This window comes from Lotus japonicus, chromosome 3 (genome assembly GCF_012489685.1).
Source record: "Lotus japonicus ecotype B-129 chromosome 3, LjGifu_v1.2".
Taxonomy (NCBI): domain Eukaryota; kingdom Viridiplantae; phylum Streptophyta; class Magnoliopsida; order Fabales; family Fabaceae; genus Lotus; species Lotus japonicus.
This window is the reverse complement of record NC_080043.1, coordinates 30,008,214-30,022,032: the sequence shown is the minus strand read 5'-3', so window position 1 is coordinate 30,022,032 and position 13,819 is coordinate 30,008,214. Positions and strand designations below refer to the sequence as shown.

Below are 13,819 nucleotides of genomic sequence, written 5' to 3'. Positions count from 1 at the left end.
CAATAAGTTCAATCTTAGGGATACCTTCAAGCGTCTTGAAAAATCTGCTGTCAAACCTGTCACTATTCAAGACCTCCAATCTGAAGTTAGTACCCTTAAAATCGAGGTTAAGGGTCTCAAACAAATCCAAAGAAGTCAGCAGCTTATCTTAGACAAACTGACTAGAAATTATGAAGAAGACAGTTCTTCTTCTATACCTGATTCCAATCCTGCTCCTAACAACAATTGCGATGATTTTCTGGAAGTTATCAATCATGTCACCATCCAGAAATTCTACATCCACATCAAAATCCTTATAGGAGATTTTATCTTGGAAACTCCAGCTCTCTTTGATACTGGGGCTGATTCCAGTTGTATTTCTGAGGGACTCATTCCCACCAGATATTTTGAAAAAACAACTGAGAAACTCAGTGCTGCTGAAGGATCTAGGTTAATAATCAAATATAAGATCCCCTCGGCTATCATCAAAAATGGTAGTCTTGAAATTGAAACCCCTTTTCTGCTCGTCAGAAATCTTAGTCAAAAAGTCATAATAGGGACTCCTTTCATTAAGAAACTCTTCCCTTATGATACTGACGTTGATGGCATCACTGTCCAGCACCTTGGACAACCTATTCTGTTCAAATTCTCGGAACCTCCCTTTGACAAAACCCTGAATGTTATATCTTACAAGGAAAAGCAAATCAATTTCCTCAAGGAAGAGATCTCCTTCAAGAACATTGAAGTTCAATTACAACAACCTTCAGTCAAAACAAGGATTGAGAATATTTTGGGGAATATTCAATCTAGCATCTGTTCTGACCTACCCAATGCCTTTTGGGAAAGGAAGAGCCATATGGTGGAACTTCCTTATGATAAGGATTTTTCAGACAAACAGATCCCAACCAAGGCTAGACCTATTCAAATGAATGAAGAACTTCTTCATTTTTGCCGAAAGGAAATCGATGATCTTCTTAAGAAGAAACTAATCCGCAGGAGTAAAAGTCCTTGGTCCTGTGCAGCCTTCTATGTCAACAAACAAGCTGAGATAGAACGGGGAACCCCTAGATTGGTCATCAACTACAAACCTCTCAATCAAGCCCTTTGTTGGATTAGATATCCTATTCCCAACAAGAAAGATCTTCTTGCCAGACTGCATGATGCTAAGATCTTTTCAAAGTTCGACATGAAATCTGGATTTTGGCAAATCCAATTACAAGAAAAGGATAGGTATAAAACTGCTTTTACTGTCCCTTTTGGACAATATGAGTGGAATGTTATGCCTTTTGGGCTAAAGAACGCCCCATCTGAATTTCAAAGGATCATGAATGAAATCTTCAATCCCTATTCCAAATTCACTATTGTCTACATCGATGATGTGCTGGTCTTCTCTCAAACCGTGGATCAACACTTCAAACACCTCAATACTTTCATCTCTGTAATCAAAAGGAATGGTCTGGCAGTATCCAAAACAAAAGTCAGCTTGTTCCAAACCAAAATCAGATTCCTTGGCCATAATATTCACCAAGGAACTATCATTCCCATCAATAGAGCCATCGAGTTCACCGAAAAATTCCCTGATCAAATCATAGACAAAACCCAATTGCAAAGATTCTTGGGATGTCTCAATTATGTTGCAGACTTCTGTCCTCAACTCAGCACAATAATTAAACCCCTTCATGATAGACTCAAGAAGGATCCTCCACCCTGGTCTGATATTCATACCAACGTGGTCAAACAAATCAAACTGCGTGTCAAAAATCTTCCTTGTCTTTATCTCCCTAATCCTCAAGCTTTCAAGATTATTGAAACTGATGCCTCTGATATTGGCTTTGGTGGTATTTTGAAACAAAAAATTCTTGATAAAGAACAAATTATTGCTTTTACTTCAAAACATTGGAATCCTGCTCAACAGAATTATTCTACTGTTAAAAAAGAAGTTTTAGCAATCGTTTTATCTATTTCAAAATTTCAATCTGATTTGATTAATCAAAAATTCTTAGTCCGAGTAGACTGCAAATCTGCGAAAGAAATCTTACAAAAAGATGTCAAAAACTTAGCTTCAAAACATATCTTTGCCAGATGACAAGCTATTTTAAGCGTTTTTGACTTCGATATTGAATATATAAAAGGTTCTAACAATTCTCTCCCTGATTTCCTCACTCGTGAATATTTGCAGGGAAGATCATAAGATGTCCTCCAGAGGAGGATCCTCCTCCTCCCGAGGAAGAGGAAGAAACAAAGAAAAGAGCAAAGGTATTATAATCTCTGACTCTTTAATCTTATCTAGGCCCACTGCCCATCAATCTGGACCCACTGTCCAAAAATCTGAGCCCACTGCTCAAAGCCAATCTTCACAACCAAAACAAACCAAAGCTGATTATGCTTTATCTATTCCAACTCTCCTTGCCTTCAAACAAGCAGGCCTGGACAATGTTCCTCAGGGACTCACCAATTTACCAAATAAATCTTGGGCCAGCATCGCTGATAAAGATGATGACCTAGATCTCCAATCCCTCCAATCTTTTATTGAAAGAACAAAAAGCTTAGCAACTCATGATGGAAAGAAACCAGTTGTTCTTGCCCAATCTAGCCCAGTTGCTCAATCTAGCCCAGTTACCCAATCTAACCCAAAATCGGAATATTTGACCAAATCTATCTCCAAATTCCAAACCATGATTGAACCAGAATGGTGGGACCATTCAGGAGGGAACCTCGCCAATAAAATTGGTACTAAACTTTTCCCTGGTTATCTTGATCCAATCCACCCAAACAAAACCCAGAGATTCTATGAGTTTATCTTGGTTGATACAAACAGTGTGGATATTAAGCATTTTAGGGATAAAAATGACAACTCCCTAATTACCCACTCTACACTCCAAATTCTCCGTGTCCTTCGTCCCACTGACTTTGGACCCAATCCAAACACCTACATAAAATTTTCCCAGAATTTTGACCCTATAGGTTTTAATTATTGGGATTACATCAAAGCTTGGGATTTTACAATCCTTGGCCTGCAAAACCAAAATTTCAAGCATTCTTGGCTCATTTACTTCAAGTGGACCAACAAATATTCCTTTCCAATTTGGTTCCATTCTTGGTGGAGCTTCTTTGGTCCAACTACTGAAATTTTTCCCCCTGAAGTTCTGGAGGGATACAATCTTTTCCTGAAACATTGGGACAAAGAGTTTAACAATTATCCTGATTGTTTAAACTTTTATACAATCTTTTCCCTTTCTTGGGTATTCTCTTGGAGGTACGGTCTTAAAGCCAAACCCCAACCAATTCTCAACAAACTTGCCCTTATCAAGTGGTGGAAGGCTTTTGATGCTTCCAAAGCTCACAAGGATAAAGTAATCCAATGGTTCAAAAACAACCAGAAATATCTCAAGCATGCAAGTCCGCAAACCAGCCTCTTGCTAAATCAAAAGGCCCACATCACAGCGGCCCTTGCAGGAGCTTCAACAGAAGAAGACCTGCTTAGAAATCTCGAATCTGCTCTTCAATTATTGAAGGAGCCAATTGAGCAGGCCTCATCTTCAAAGGCCCCTCAACACAAAGTCTCCGAGCCATCCTCTCTTGGGTCATCAGATTTTGCCCAAACCACAGAATCAGATGATGATGACTTCTGCTAAGTTTGTCGTCTTGTAATCATTTTTATTCTGTAATAATTCAATTTTTGTACTGTAGCAAATAGTAAAATTGACTTTTTACTGTAGCAAATAGTGCCAGTCAAATAGTACCGTCTACCGGAACTATTCAACCGGAACTATTTAAACAGTGCCCAATCTTTTCTTTAAATAGGCTCATTCTGAACCTTGTTGATCAGAGTTTGGTAAGAGCTTAGACAGAGAGTTTAGAGAGATAAACACTAGAGAGAGAACCTCTTGTAAGTTCTTCTTCAGTTTTTCTTTCTTCAATCTTTCAATTCTGTAAAAGTTTTCCCTCAGTTTTTAATCTATCTATGTAATATTTTGTTTTATATTTCCGTTCATGGAAGGCTGAGCCTCCTGTTTTAATTCCTGTTTTAATTTCTGCAATTTAATTTTCTGCAAAAAGCCCCTCCGTGGTGGCGTCCTACTTCTCTTAATCCTCTTCTCATCCCCCTCCTTCTGCTTCCGACCCCCTCTTGGTATATATATATATATATATATTTTAGGTGTGTGCAAGTTCGATTTAGATATATAAATTTTCAAGTTCAATAAAATTAGGTGTGTGTCACATTTGGTTGGGTTTGTCCCCAACCCAATAGTAGTCTCTTTACATTTCTTTAGGGTAAGTCTTGTTTTGGTCATCCAACTATATATATATATATATATATATATATATATATATATTTTAGGTGTGTGCAAGTTCGATTTAGATATATAAATTTTCAAGTTCAATAAAATTAGGTGTGTGTCACATTTGGTTGGGTTTGTCCCCAACCCAATAGTAGTCTCTTTACATTTCTTTAGGGTAAGTCTTGTTTTGGTCATCCAACTAGTTTCTTTATTGAAAAAAAAAATACTAAATTTCTTTACATCCACATCCCCATTATTATTCGCCAAAAGAATTACATATTTTTTTAAATCTTTTTACAAATATTTAAGTGGGTGGATGGTGCTTAGTCTAAACCGAGTTTAAAAAGCACTTATAATACCTCACTCTAAAAGAATTTGAACCTTCGAGTTTACTAGGTATAAGACTTTGTTATACTCTACTAAACCAATCCCAAAGTTAATATTTTTTAATTTTTATGGACCAAAAGAACACACATTTTTAAATTAATTAATTCAACTCCCCAATTTTTTCTTTTATTTTCAATGCAACACATGAAGCATACACATTGTCTTTAAAAAATAATTTATGTGAGCATCCGAACGTTCGTACCATCAATGTTTAATTAGAACCTCAGATACATGATGAGGCATGACATTTCAACCTTTTAGAAAGAATGATCAAAATGTTCAGTATAACAGGATTTGATTAATATTTTTGCTTCGTATTTTAAAGGCATTTGATTTCAATATCACCCTCATAAACATTCATGTCATTCACTTCACATTTTTAATGTGTGAGATGTAAAATTTGTGCACCGCACTCATAAGTGTTGTATGTAATTGATTCTCACACTTATAAGTGGAATTAGGATCCTCTCCCAATAGAATTGAGTGACAATGAATATGGGTGACATAAAAATTAATTCTCTATTTTAAAAGGTAGACAAGCTCCGATTCACATCAGAGATGTTTATATGAATAAATATACTTTTTATCTGCATTTAAGAATTTAGATCAAGCTCATTCATTATACACTACTACAAAAAGTACTTTTCACATCGGGCGAAAAGTACTTTTCACATCGGGTATACAACCGATGTAAGCAAAGGTGATGTGGTATGTCCACACCTTTTCACATCGGGTACACAGCCGATGTGAAAACTACACATTTCACATCGGTTTATGCCGCAACCGATGTTAAAAGTATGTTTAGTAATTTCTTTTTCAAATCTGCACGTGTATTTCACATCGGTGGAATCAAATACCCGATGTGAAAACTACACATTTCACATCGGTTTATGCCGCAACCGATGTGAAAAGTCTGTTTAGTAATTTCTTTTTTAAATCTGTACGTGTATTTCACATCGGTGGAATCAAATACCCGATGTGAAAACTACACATTTCACATCGGTTTATTCCAAAACCGATGTGAAAAGTCTTTTTTTTTTTTAAAAAAAAAAAACAAAACCAGTTATGTTTGGAATCAATTAAAAAGTCATACCTAGCACATTTTCCATTCAGAAATAGCTCATATAATTAGGTCATAACTAATTTAACTTTCCAAAGTTCCAGTTACAGAAAGTGAAGTAGCACACACTGTTAACCTAACATAGAAGGAAATGAGAGAAAGTGGATGAATATTATTTTCATTAGCTAACCCTTCATTAGTACATTGCACTAACTATCTCTCAACCAGTATAACTAGCTCATTCATTACATAATGAATCTGATGCACAAAAACTGCAAGTATAGATATTAGATAAACACATACCCTTAATTTAGACTTTCTACTAAATACATGCTCCAATCTTTTTCCCCATAACGATCTTTTTCACCACCTACATATGGAAGAATATAAGAATAAAGATGAGGGAGAAATAGAGAACTAAATCAACAAACTTCAGCTTTCTCATTTATTTACATTGATCCATTGCAAACTTAACTTTTCTACATAGATGCAGGTTAAACAATTGAAAATTAAAAACAGGAGTTAAATCAGGATGGCTAAAAGAGAATAAAAAATTGAAAAGCAAGAAGCAGCTAACACTGAAATTGTTAAATGACAGAAAAATGAAAAGCCAAATACAAAATGATGTAGGTAAACAGTTAAGGAGTGAGGGATGTGAATTTCTAAAATGACAATTGAGGCCTGCAACAATAAAAAAACTCAGATCATGCTTTTATGGACATGGATGAGGCTCTGTGAATTTTATGAGCAAACGATGATTATGAAACTTTGGTAATCAGAATTAGCAGCATGAAGGAGTGCTTGTTTTTTCAAATAAAAAAAAAAAGAGAAAAGATTTGGGTAAATGTGAGACCTCATAAAATAATCTGGCCAGAGACAGTCACCGATGTGGGAGAGGAATCAATATCAATATAGCTAAACGAGTGGCAGTAGAAATAGCTAAACGAATTCCATCAAGTCCAGCTGCAATAGTACTGATAACATAATTTCTATACAAAGAATGCTAAAATTCATGTATAAACTCTCAATTACCAGTGTCTTTGTGAGCATGATTACGAGAAAAAGCTTGAGCATCTCTCAGGCTTCCTATAATCTCCACATCAATGGGTTCTCCAAAGGTTTCTTTTTAAGCCAACGGGTGAGTATATCACATAAACGCTTGAGTATCTTTCAGGCTTCCTAACAGGCAAGCACAACATACACATTACTCTTCTTAACTTTATCAACAAGTATCAAGTACTATATAGAATCAAATATACAGATACATGTCTCAGAAAAGCATAGGGATGCCTTTACACCAGCCTACCCTTCCAGCAACAAATCCAGAATTTGTTCAGATCATACACATGTTTTCCAGCTAAATGAAACTAGCCATGATTCTTAACAGTTCTAGAAATAACTCTCACACACAACTCTTTTCAAATAACCACCACTTTTATCTCTCTTCAAAAAATCATTCTCTAGCTAGGAAAAAAGCAAGGAATTCAAAATGAGCAGTTAAACAAACAAGCAAATTAGAAATTAAGATCACTGAAAATGAATATTACTATCTATCATATATTACAATCTTTACAGAAATCATCAATGAACTTAAAAGGTGATAAAAAAGTACCTTCTTTATTAATGCGGTCCCCTTCTCACTAACATAAATACCATCAAGAAACTTCCTGATATCCTTGTTCTTAACATGGCATTTATGTAACAAAAACAACAAAATAACCAAAATTAAAATCCAAGCAAGACAAAAATTAGACAACAACAAAGTCAGGCATTAGCATGTATCCATAGAATGAAAAAAAACTGTACCTGATTGATAAGGGCACATGACCTAGAAACAAGCTCAATGTCATTTCCATCGAAAACCAACTCATCCTTCACCTTCTCAGATTGCACAATGGAAACTCCATCAAGCATATCCACTTTCCTCACCTAATCGCACAATGACAAAATCCATAGTTCAATTAATCAACAAGAAAAATCAGACTTGAATTACCCAACTAAACGAACAAACGAATGCAAAATTAAATTACTTGAAAAAAAGCACATTATTGACACAAATACACAGTTCAAAGTTAATAAAAAATAAAAAATGATCAGCACTTAACCAGTTAAACAAGCAAGCAAATGAGAAACTAAGATGACTGAAAATGAACATTGTTATCTGACCCATATACCAATCTTAACGGAAATCATCAAAGGAGTTGAACATAGGGTTTAGGGTGAACGAAAAGTAGAAAGTTATGGATCTTGATGCCCTTGTTGTGATTAGTGATGCTAGCATTGATGGGAAAATGGGCATAGATGAGCCTCATCTTGTGGGTACCGAACCAGGCCTCGATCTTGAGCTTCTTCTTGCCGTTCTCATCGGTGATGAGCTGGGAATCCCCACGAGGGCCTTCAACCTTGATGCTCACGCCGTCGGGGATGTCCATGGTCTCTGATGAAAAGATCTTCTTCATTCTCTGATGAAAGGATTTCAAACATAAGGCCAAAATGAAACAGCACAGGTACAAATTGAACTATTATGACTCAGCAGTTTTACCCTACACTAAGTTGTCGAATAATGATTATATTACTATGTATTGCAATCACATGGACATTAAAACACTGAATCGTTCCAATCAACTTCAGCAGGTGTAGCAATGGAAGCCATGGCATGCAAAATCACCGCATACCCATTACACGCAACACACATAAACAACAAAAGGGAATCGATTTTGCGAGGTGAATGGGAAAAGGGTATTGTTGGATTGAATGAAAGGTACCTTTTGAACGCGAGTGGAATCGACCTGGCGATCCTCGACGCCCTCAGTGAGCTTGTCGAAGGCTTTGCTCTGTTGTTGCATGTCCTTGGAATCCAGCATCATCTCCACTCCTTCTTCTGCTCCCTCCATTCTTCTTCTCTTTCGCTCGCTTCCACCACCACTGTGAACAAGATGCCCTAGCTTCTATAGCCCCAGATCCTCGACGCGGTCAGTGAGCTCTTGACAAACCTTTGAAATTGTTGAGCGAGGGAGAGGCGGTCGACGGCGGAGAGGAGGGAGAAGAGGGGTTTGGATTAGGGCAGCAACCCTCTGAATCAGAACTCGTTCGCGTCATCGGTGCCGGTGTGGCCAACGATCGCGGGCCACTCGGGCGGATTAGGCGAGGATTAGAGGAGGATTCATGGGAAGGCGAGGACGACGGCGATGGAGAGCTTCAGAGAATCGGTGGTCTGAAAGTGAGGCCGTGGAAGGAAGGAAGGAGAGCTTCAGAGAATTGGTGTTTAGGTCGTGAAAGCAAATTAGGGATTCAGTGTTTGTTTGTGAATTTGTGATATCTTGAAAGACTTTTCCCAACGGTTATACTACCACTGATGTTAAATATATTTCATCAAAATTTCAAAAATGCCACCGTGTTTAGCTTTCACATCGGTTATTATATTCACCGTTGTAAAAAAGTCTTTACTAATTATTTTCCACATCAGACATATTCCCAACTGATGTGAAAACTATCATAAAAATTCACTATAATTTCAATATTGCCACCGCGTTATCTTTCACATCAGGTATTTCTTCCACCGTTGTGAAAACCCTGATGTGAAAAGTCCTTTTTCTAGTAGTGATAAAAAAACACCGCAGAAATTTACAGGCAATCAAGAGATCGTCAAAATAGTTTAGTGTAATATGATATCTATATACTTTAGAAAAGAGGAAGGCTGTGAGCCCCACCTCCATGACTTGGCACTTCAAGATTTACTCTCCAACACCCCCCTCTTTACATGACAAGTGTCACCTTCTGATTGTTTTGGACCAAATTAATAGAAGCCAAATTTAATTTCAGTTTTTAAATGGAGGCCCAATAATCAAATCATAATGATTTTGTTTTTATGATTTATGACTCACAATTTAATGCATTCACACAATAAACTTAACGAGGAGGGGTTTACATCATCAACAATTTAGTATTTCCATTAATCAGCAAATAATTCCAGCTCTGTGTAAGCATGGAGAATTCGAATTATTTGACTTCTTTTGCAACCAATAAAAACTGAATAATTTTCCTAATATGTTTTAAATGAAATTGAATGCAAAATGTGTAAATACATTGACCAAATCATTATTACAATAAAATTAAGTAGTTTACGCATAACATTGAATTAAAAAATTGAAGGCATATTGTGTAAAGAGAATAATTTAATTGACCAAAACGATGAGATGCTAATCATATTTAAATCATTCCTTATTTAAAATGGTGGAATTAATGATAATTACATGGTAAATTTGAATTCTGTCAAATATACACCACAATAAAATTAAGTGGTGTACGCATAACATTAAATAAAAAAATGAAGGCATATTGTGTAAAGACTTTAATTTCATTGACCAAAATGCCGAGATGCTATTCATATTTAAATCATTTCTTATTTAAAATGGTGGAATCAATGATAATTACATGGAAAATTTGAATTCTGTCAAATATACACCAAATGCTATGCGTTTAATCGTGACAAGCAAAAGTCAAGAATGAATATGAACCTTCAATTCCGCATATAATTATTTTTTCGTTACAAACTAATCTCTTCGTTACTTTTTTTCCCCTTTTTTAAGATGATTATACCAGTAACCCTAATTCTCAAATTCCTATATAAATCACCTCATGGTATTCTTCAATTTCATAATTTTTTCCTACCAACTATTAGTTTTGAGATATACTTTGTTCGAATGGTAATCGACGATCTCGCCACCATCGATGTGGCTTAGTCCGAGCTTATACGGATCCAAGCTTCCATTTTCCATGGACATGATTCTTATGGATGACAAGGTAAATCACTTTTCACATAAACATCATGTTTTACGTCCTTTTTTGCTTAATCTATAAATTTCTTATGTTCTCATTTTAATGAATTTCAGGGTTGTAAGATTTATGCGACCGTTAGGAAGACTCTGATATACCGATTTCAATCTGTGCTAAGAAATCTTCAATCTGGAAAGTCAACATGACAATTGAAAATAAAAAAGTTGGGTACCTGCAACTTAAAGATGAAATCGTTGAGTGTTTACTCCTATGGTTTAAAAATTAATTTGAAGTAAATTTCCCATAAGTTATGGCCACAGATATGTAACAGAATTAGTTTATTGTGTAGAGATTTCGGATCCCTCACAATATATGGCCACAGTTATAGGTCAGAATTCACTCCATTTATTTAACGGTTTTTTAATTTTTAATTAGGGAATCAATTAGAAATTTGATATCAAAAAATATATAAAATCCACGGTGGTAGGCAGCATTGTGCATTCACCTACACCATGGAACAAAACGTTCAGAAGGTAGGTTCTGTTGAGGCTAGGGCAAAGAGAAAAGAAATATTATCAAATAGAAGAGATTGTGCTACCTCATCAAGTTCATCCAACCCCAATTCTTCTACCTTAGATATCAATACTTAAGCTCTAGATACACCTCCTTCAATTTCAATAAAATTTTTCTCAAGTACTGCAAAGATCTCTTCAAAACACCACTCCCAACAAGTCAATAGCAGTGAAAAAAACCAAGGGCTAAAGCATGTCAACCCCTTTCAAAAGATGAAAATTCTAAATGGGGGTAAGAAAAATTCTGTTGAGGCAGTAAAATATTTAGTTGAGGAAGTTGGCATTAATGAAAAAAAATTGGGTAAAGTCATTCTACTGAATCCCCATATTCTGGTCTAGCGCATTGACATTTCATGGAGTACTCGATATATGTTTCTTAGCAAAGAGTTGGGTGCACCTAGAGATAGTGTTGTGAAAATGGTCAAAAAAACACCCTCAGCTTCTACATTACAGCATAGATGATGGATTACTCCCTAGAATAAATTTCCTAAGGAGCATAGGAATGAAAAATCCAGATATCTTGAAAGTCTTTACTAGCCTTACACTGTATTATTCATGTAATTGGAGTCCTAAAAAAAATCAATATTTCTCATTTAATTTTATTTTCTAATTTAATTTATTTGCCTTATTTCGTTTAATTTCCTTCAGATCTTCGTATAGAGGATGAAGAATTACAGAATTTATGTCTGATTGAGATTGAAAAAATATTGCAAGGCAAGGGAAGGTCACTCAAGGAATTTCCATGTTTATCATACCCTAAATTTTCAGAAATTCATAATTTTGAAAATAGATTCGTTGCAGATGAGTTGAATTATAATAGGGATGAAATGGTAAAGATTCATGATGAATTGGTCAGTTCTCTTACTTCAAAGCAAAAGATTGTTTATAAGAATGTTTTGGAAGTTGTTTTGTCTGATAACGGCGGATTATTTTTTCTATATGGTTTAAGAGGAACGGGAAAAACATTTGTTTGGAATACATTATCTGCTGCTTTGCGTTCAAGGGGCCTTATCGTCTTAAACGTCGCATCTAGCGGAATTGCATCCCTATTGTTACCTGGAGGTAGAACTGCTCATTCAAGGTTTGCTATTCTTGTAACACCCCGATTTCGGTGGCGTCACTTTAGTAACCAAAATAAACTTAATGCGGAAAAACGTAAATATTTTTTTTTTTTTTGATAATAGAACCAAAGACTGAAAGAAATAGACTCCCAACAAAAGATAACAAAACTAGTATATAACATAAATACAGCCCCCGCTGTAAGTAGCGACCTCGTCACGAGTAACCTCCAGTGACGGAAAGTAGAAAAGTGTAACGCCCGTAGGCAAAATGTACAATCCCAAAAAGGATAGGTCAAGTGTCAGCAACACAAGCCCTCAAAATAAGAATAAGTCAGAGCTATGACACTAACACCCAACCTTAGTAGACTCTAAACACCCATCCCTAAACTTCCATCGTCGACCCTCATCTGGTCATGCATTCCGTCCGGGTCCACGTCGAAGGCTCAGTAGTAGTCATTTCGCTCCGGGTCTTCCCCGTACGACGAAGCACCACGAAACAATCCGTCAACGGCATCTGACAAAAAGGGCATACATAGCCCCCCAAACACAGGTAGCACGTGCAAGGGTCAACTTACGGAATATAGTATAGAGAATACAAGACAACAGGTAAAGTATAAGGGGTATATATATATATGTTGTATATATACATATAAATTCTGCATTGTCTACCCTAAGGTTTAAACATAGCATGTTATCAAATCTCTAGTACAATTCAATCATCAAAGCACATAACGATTTTTATCAACATCTACTCATCAAAACACATAACGATGTTTATCAACATCAACTCCTATAAAACACATAACGATGTTCATCAACATCAACTCATCCAAATCCCCAACGAATATAATTAGAGTGCATGATATGTCAATGCAACGTCACTCTCGACGATTCCAGAAAGAGTAGGCTGGGCACGATCGAGTCGGTCCTAACACTGGCATTGTGTCGACCATAACCCTCGAGTGTCACTTACCACCTTGACATAGCCGGATCAGTCCTAACCCTGCGGGTCGACTTTTCCCTCCGCCATGCCCGACAATCAACAGGTCGATCCTAACCTCACGGTCGATCATATCCCCCGTCGATGTCCGAATTACCCGAAGGTATAAACTGTACCCGAAGGTATAAACTGTACCCGAAGGCATAACTGTACCCGAAGGCATAAACTGTACCCGAAGGCATAACTGTACCCGAAGGCATAAACTGTACCCGAAGGCATAACTGTACCCGAAGGCATAAACATTATCTCATGATGATCTCCAAATCATCCGACTCATCTCCATCCGATGGTCAAAACTGTTCAACGAACAAGAGTATCGACATACTCTGAAACTATCAATTTCCCGGACTTATCCCCAGGATAGCCCAACAACACATACAGCTGCTCCAACAGCACAAGAGTATCAACATACTCAAAACTTCTCAACTTTCTCAACACTTGGATCCGACGACACTTCTCGTTTTCCAAAAACTAAGATTTGCATCCTAAGCTTCCTTTCGAGTTTAATATCATTATTTGAAGATTTAGAGGTTGTTTAATGTCTTATGAGTTTTCTTTACAAAATAATATCCTTTTAGTCTTATCGCAAAATCTTATAAGTCCTCGGGATCTCCTAATCCCAAATGACTCCAGAGAATGTCTCGATCCATAAAAACACCATAACAAGGCCCGAATCTCATTCGTCCTATCAAACTTTCTCA

At 36.4% G+C, this 13,819-nt stretch overlaps 1 protein-coding gene across 1 annotated transcript; it reads right to left on the bottom strand.

The window, feature by feature from the left end:
* Positions 1 to 5,722: 5,722 nt before the first annotated feature.
* Positions 5,723 to 8,232, bottom strand: LOC130748485 (60S ribosomal protein L9-like). The gene is made up of 5 exons (XM_057601711.1): positions 7,935 to 8,232; positions 7,516 to 7,638; positions 7,322 to 7,390; positions 6,013 to 6,079; positions 5,723 to 5,845 (listed from the first exon to the last, which is right to left on the bottom strand). The coding sequence occupies exons 1-4, from the start codon at positions 8,166 to 8,168 to the stop codon at positions 6,032 to 6,034; spliced, it is 474 nt and encodes a 157-aa protein (XP_057457694.1). The 5' UTR covers positions 8,169 to 8,232; the 3' UTR covers positions 5,723 to 5,845; positions 6,013 to 6,031.
* Between the last annotated feature and the right edge of the window lie 5,587 nt (positions 8,233 to 13,819).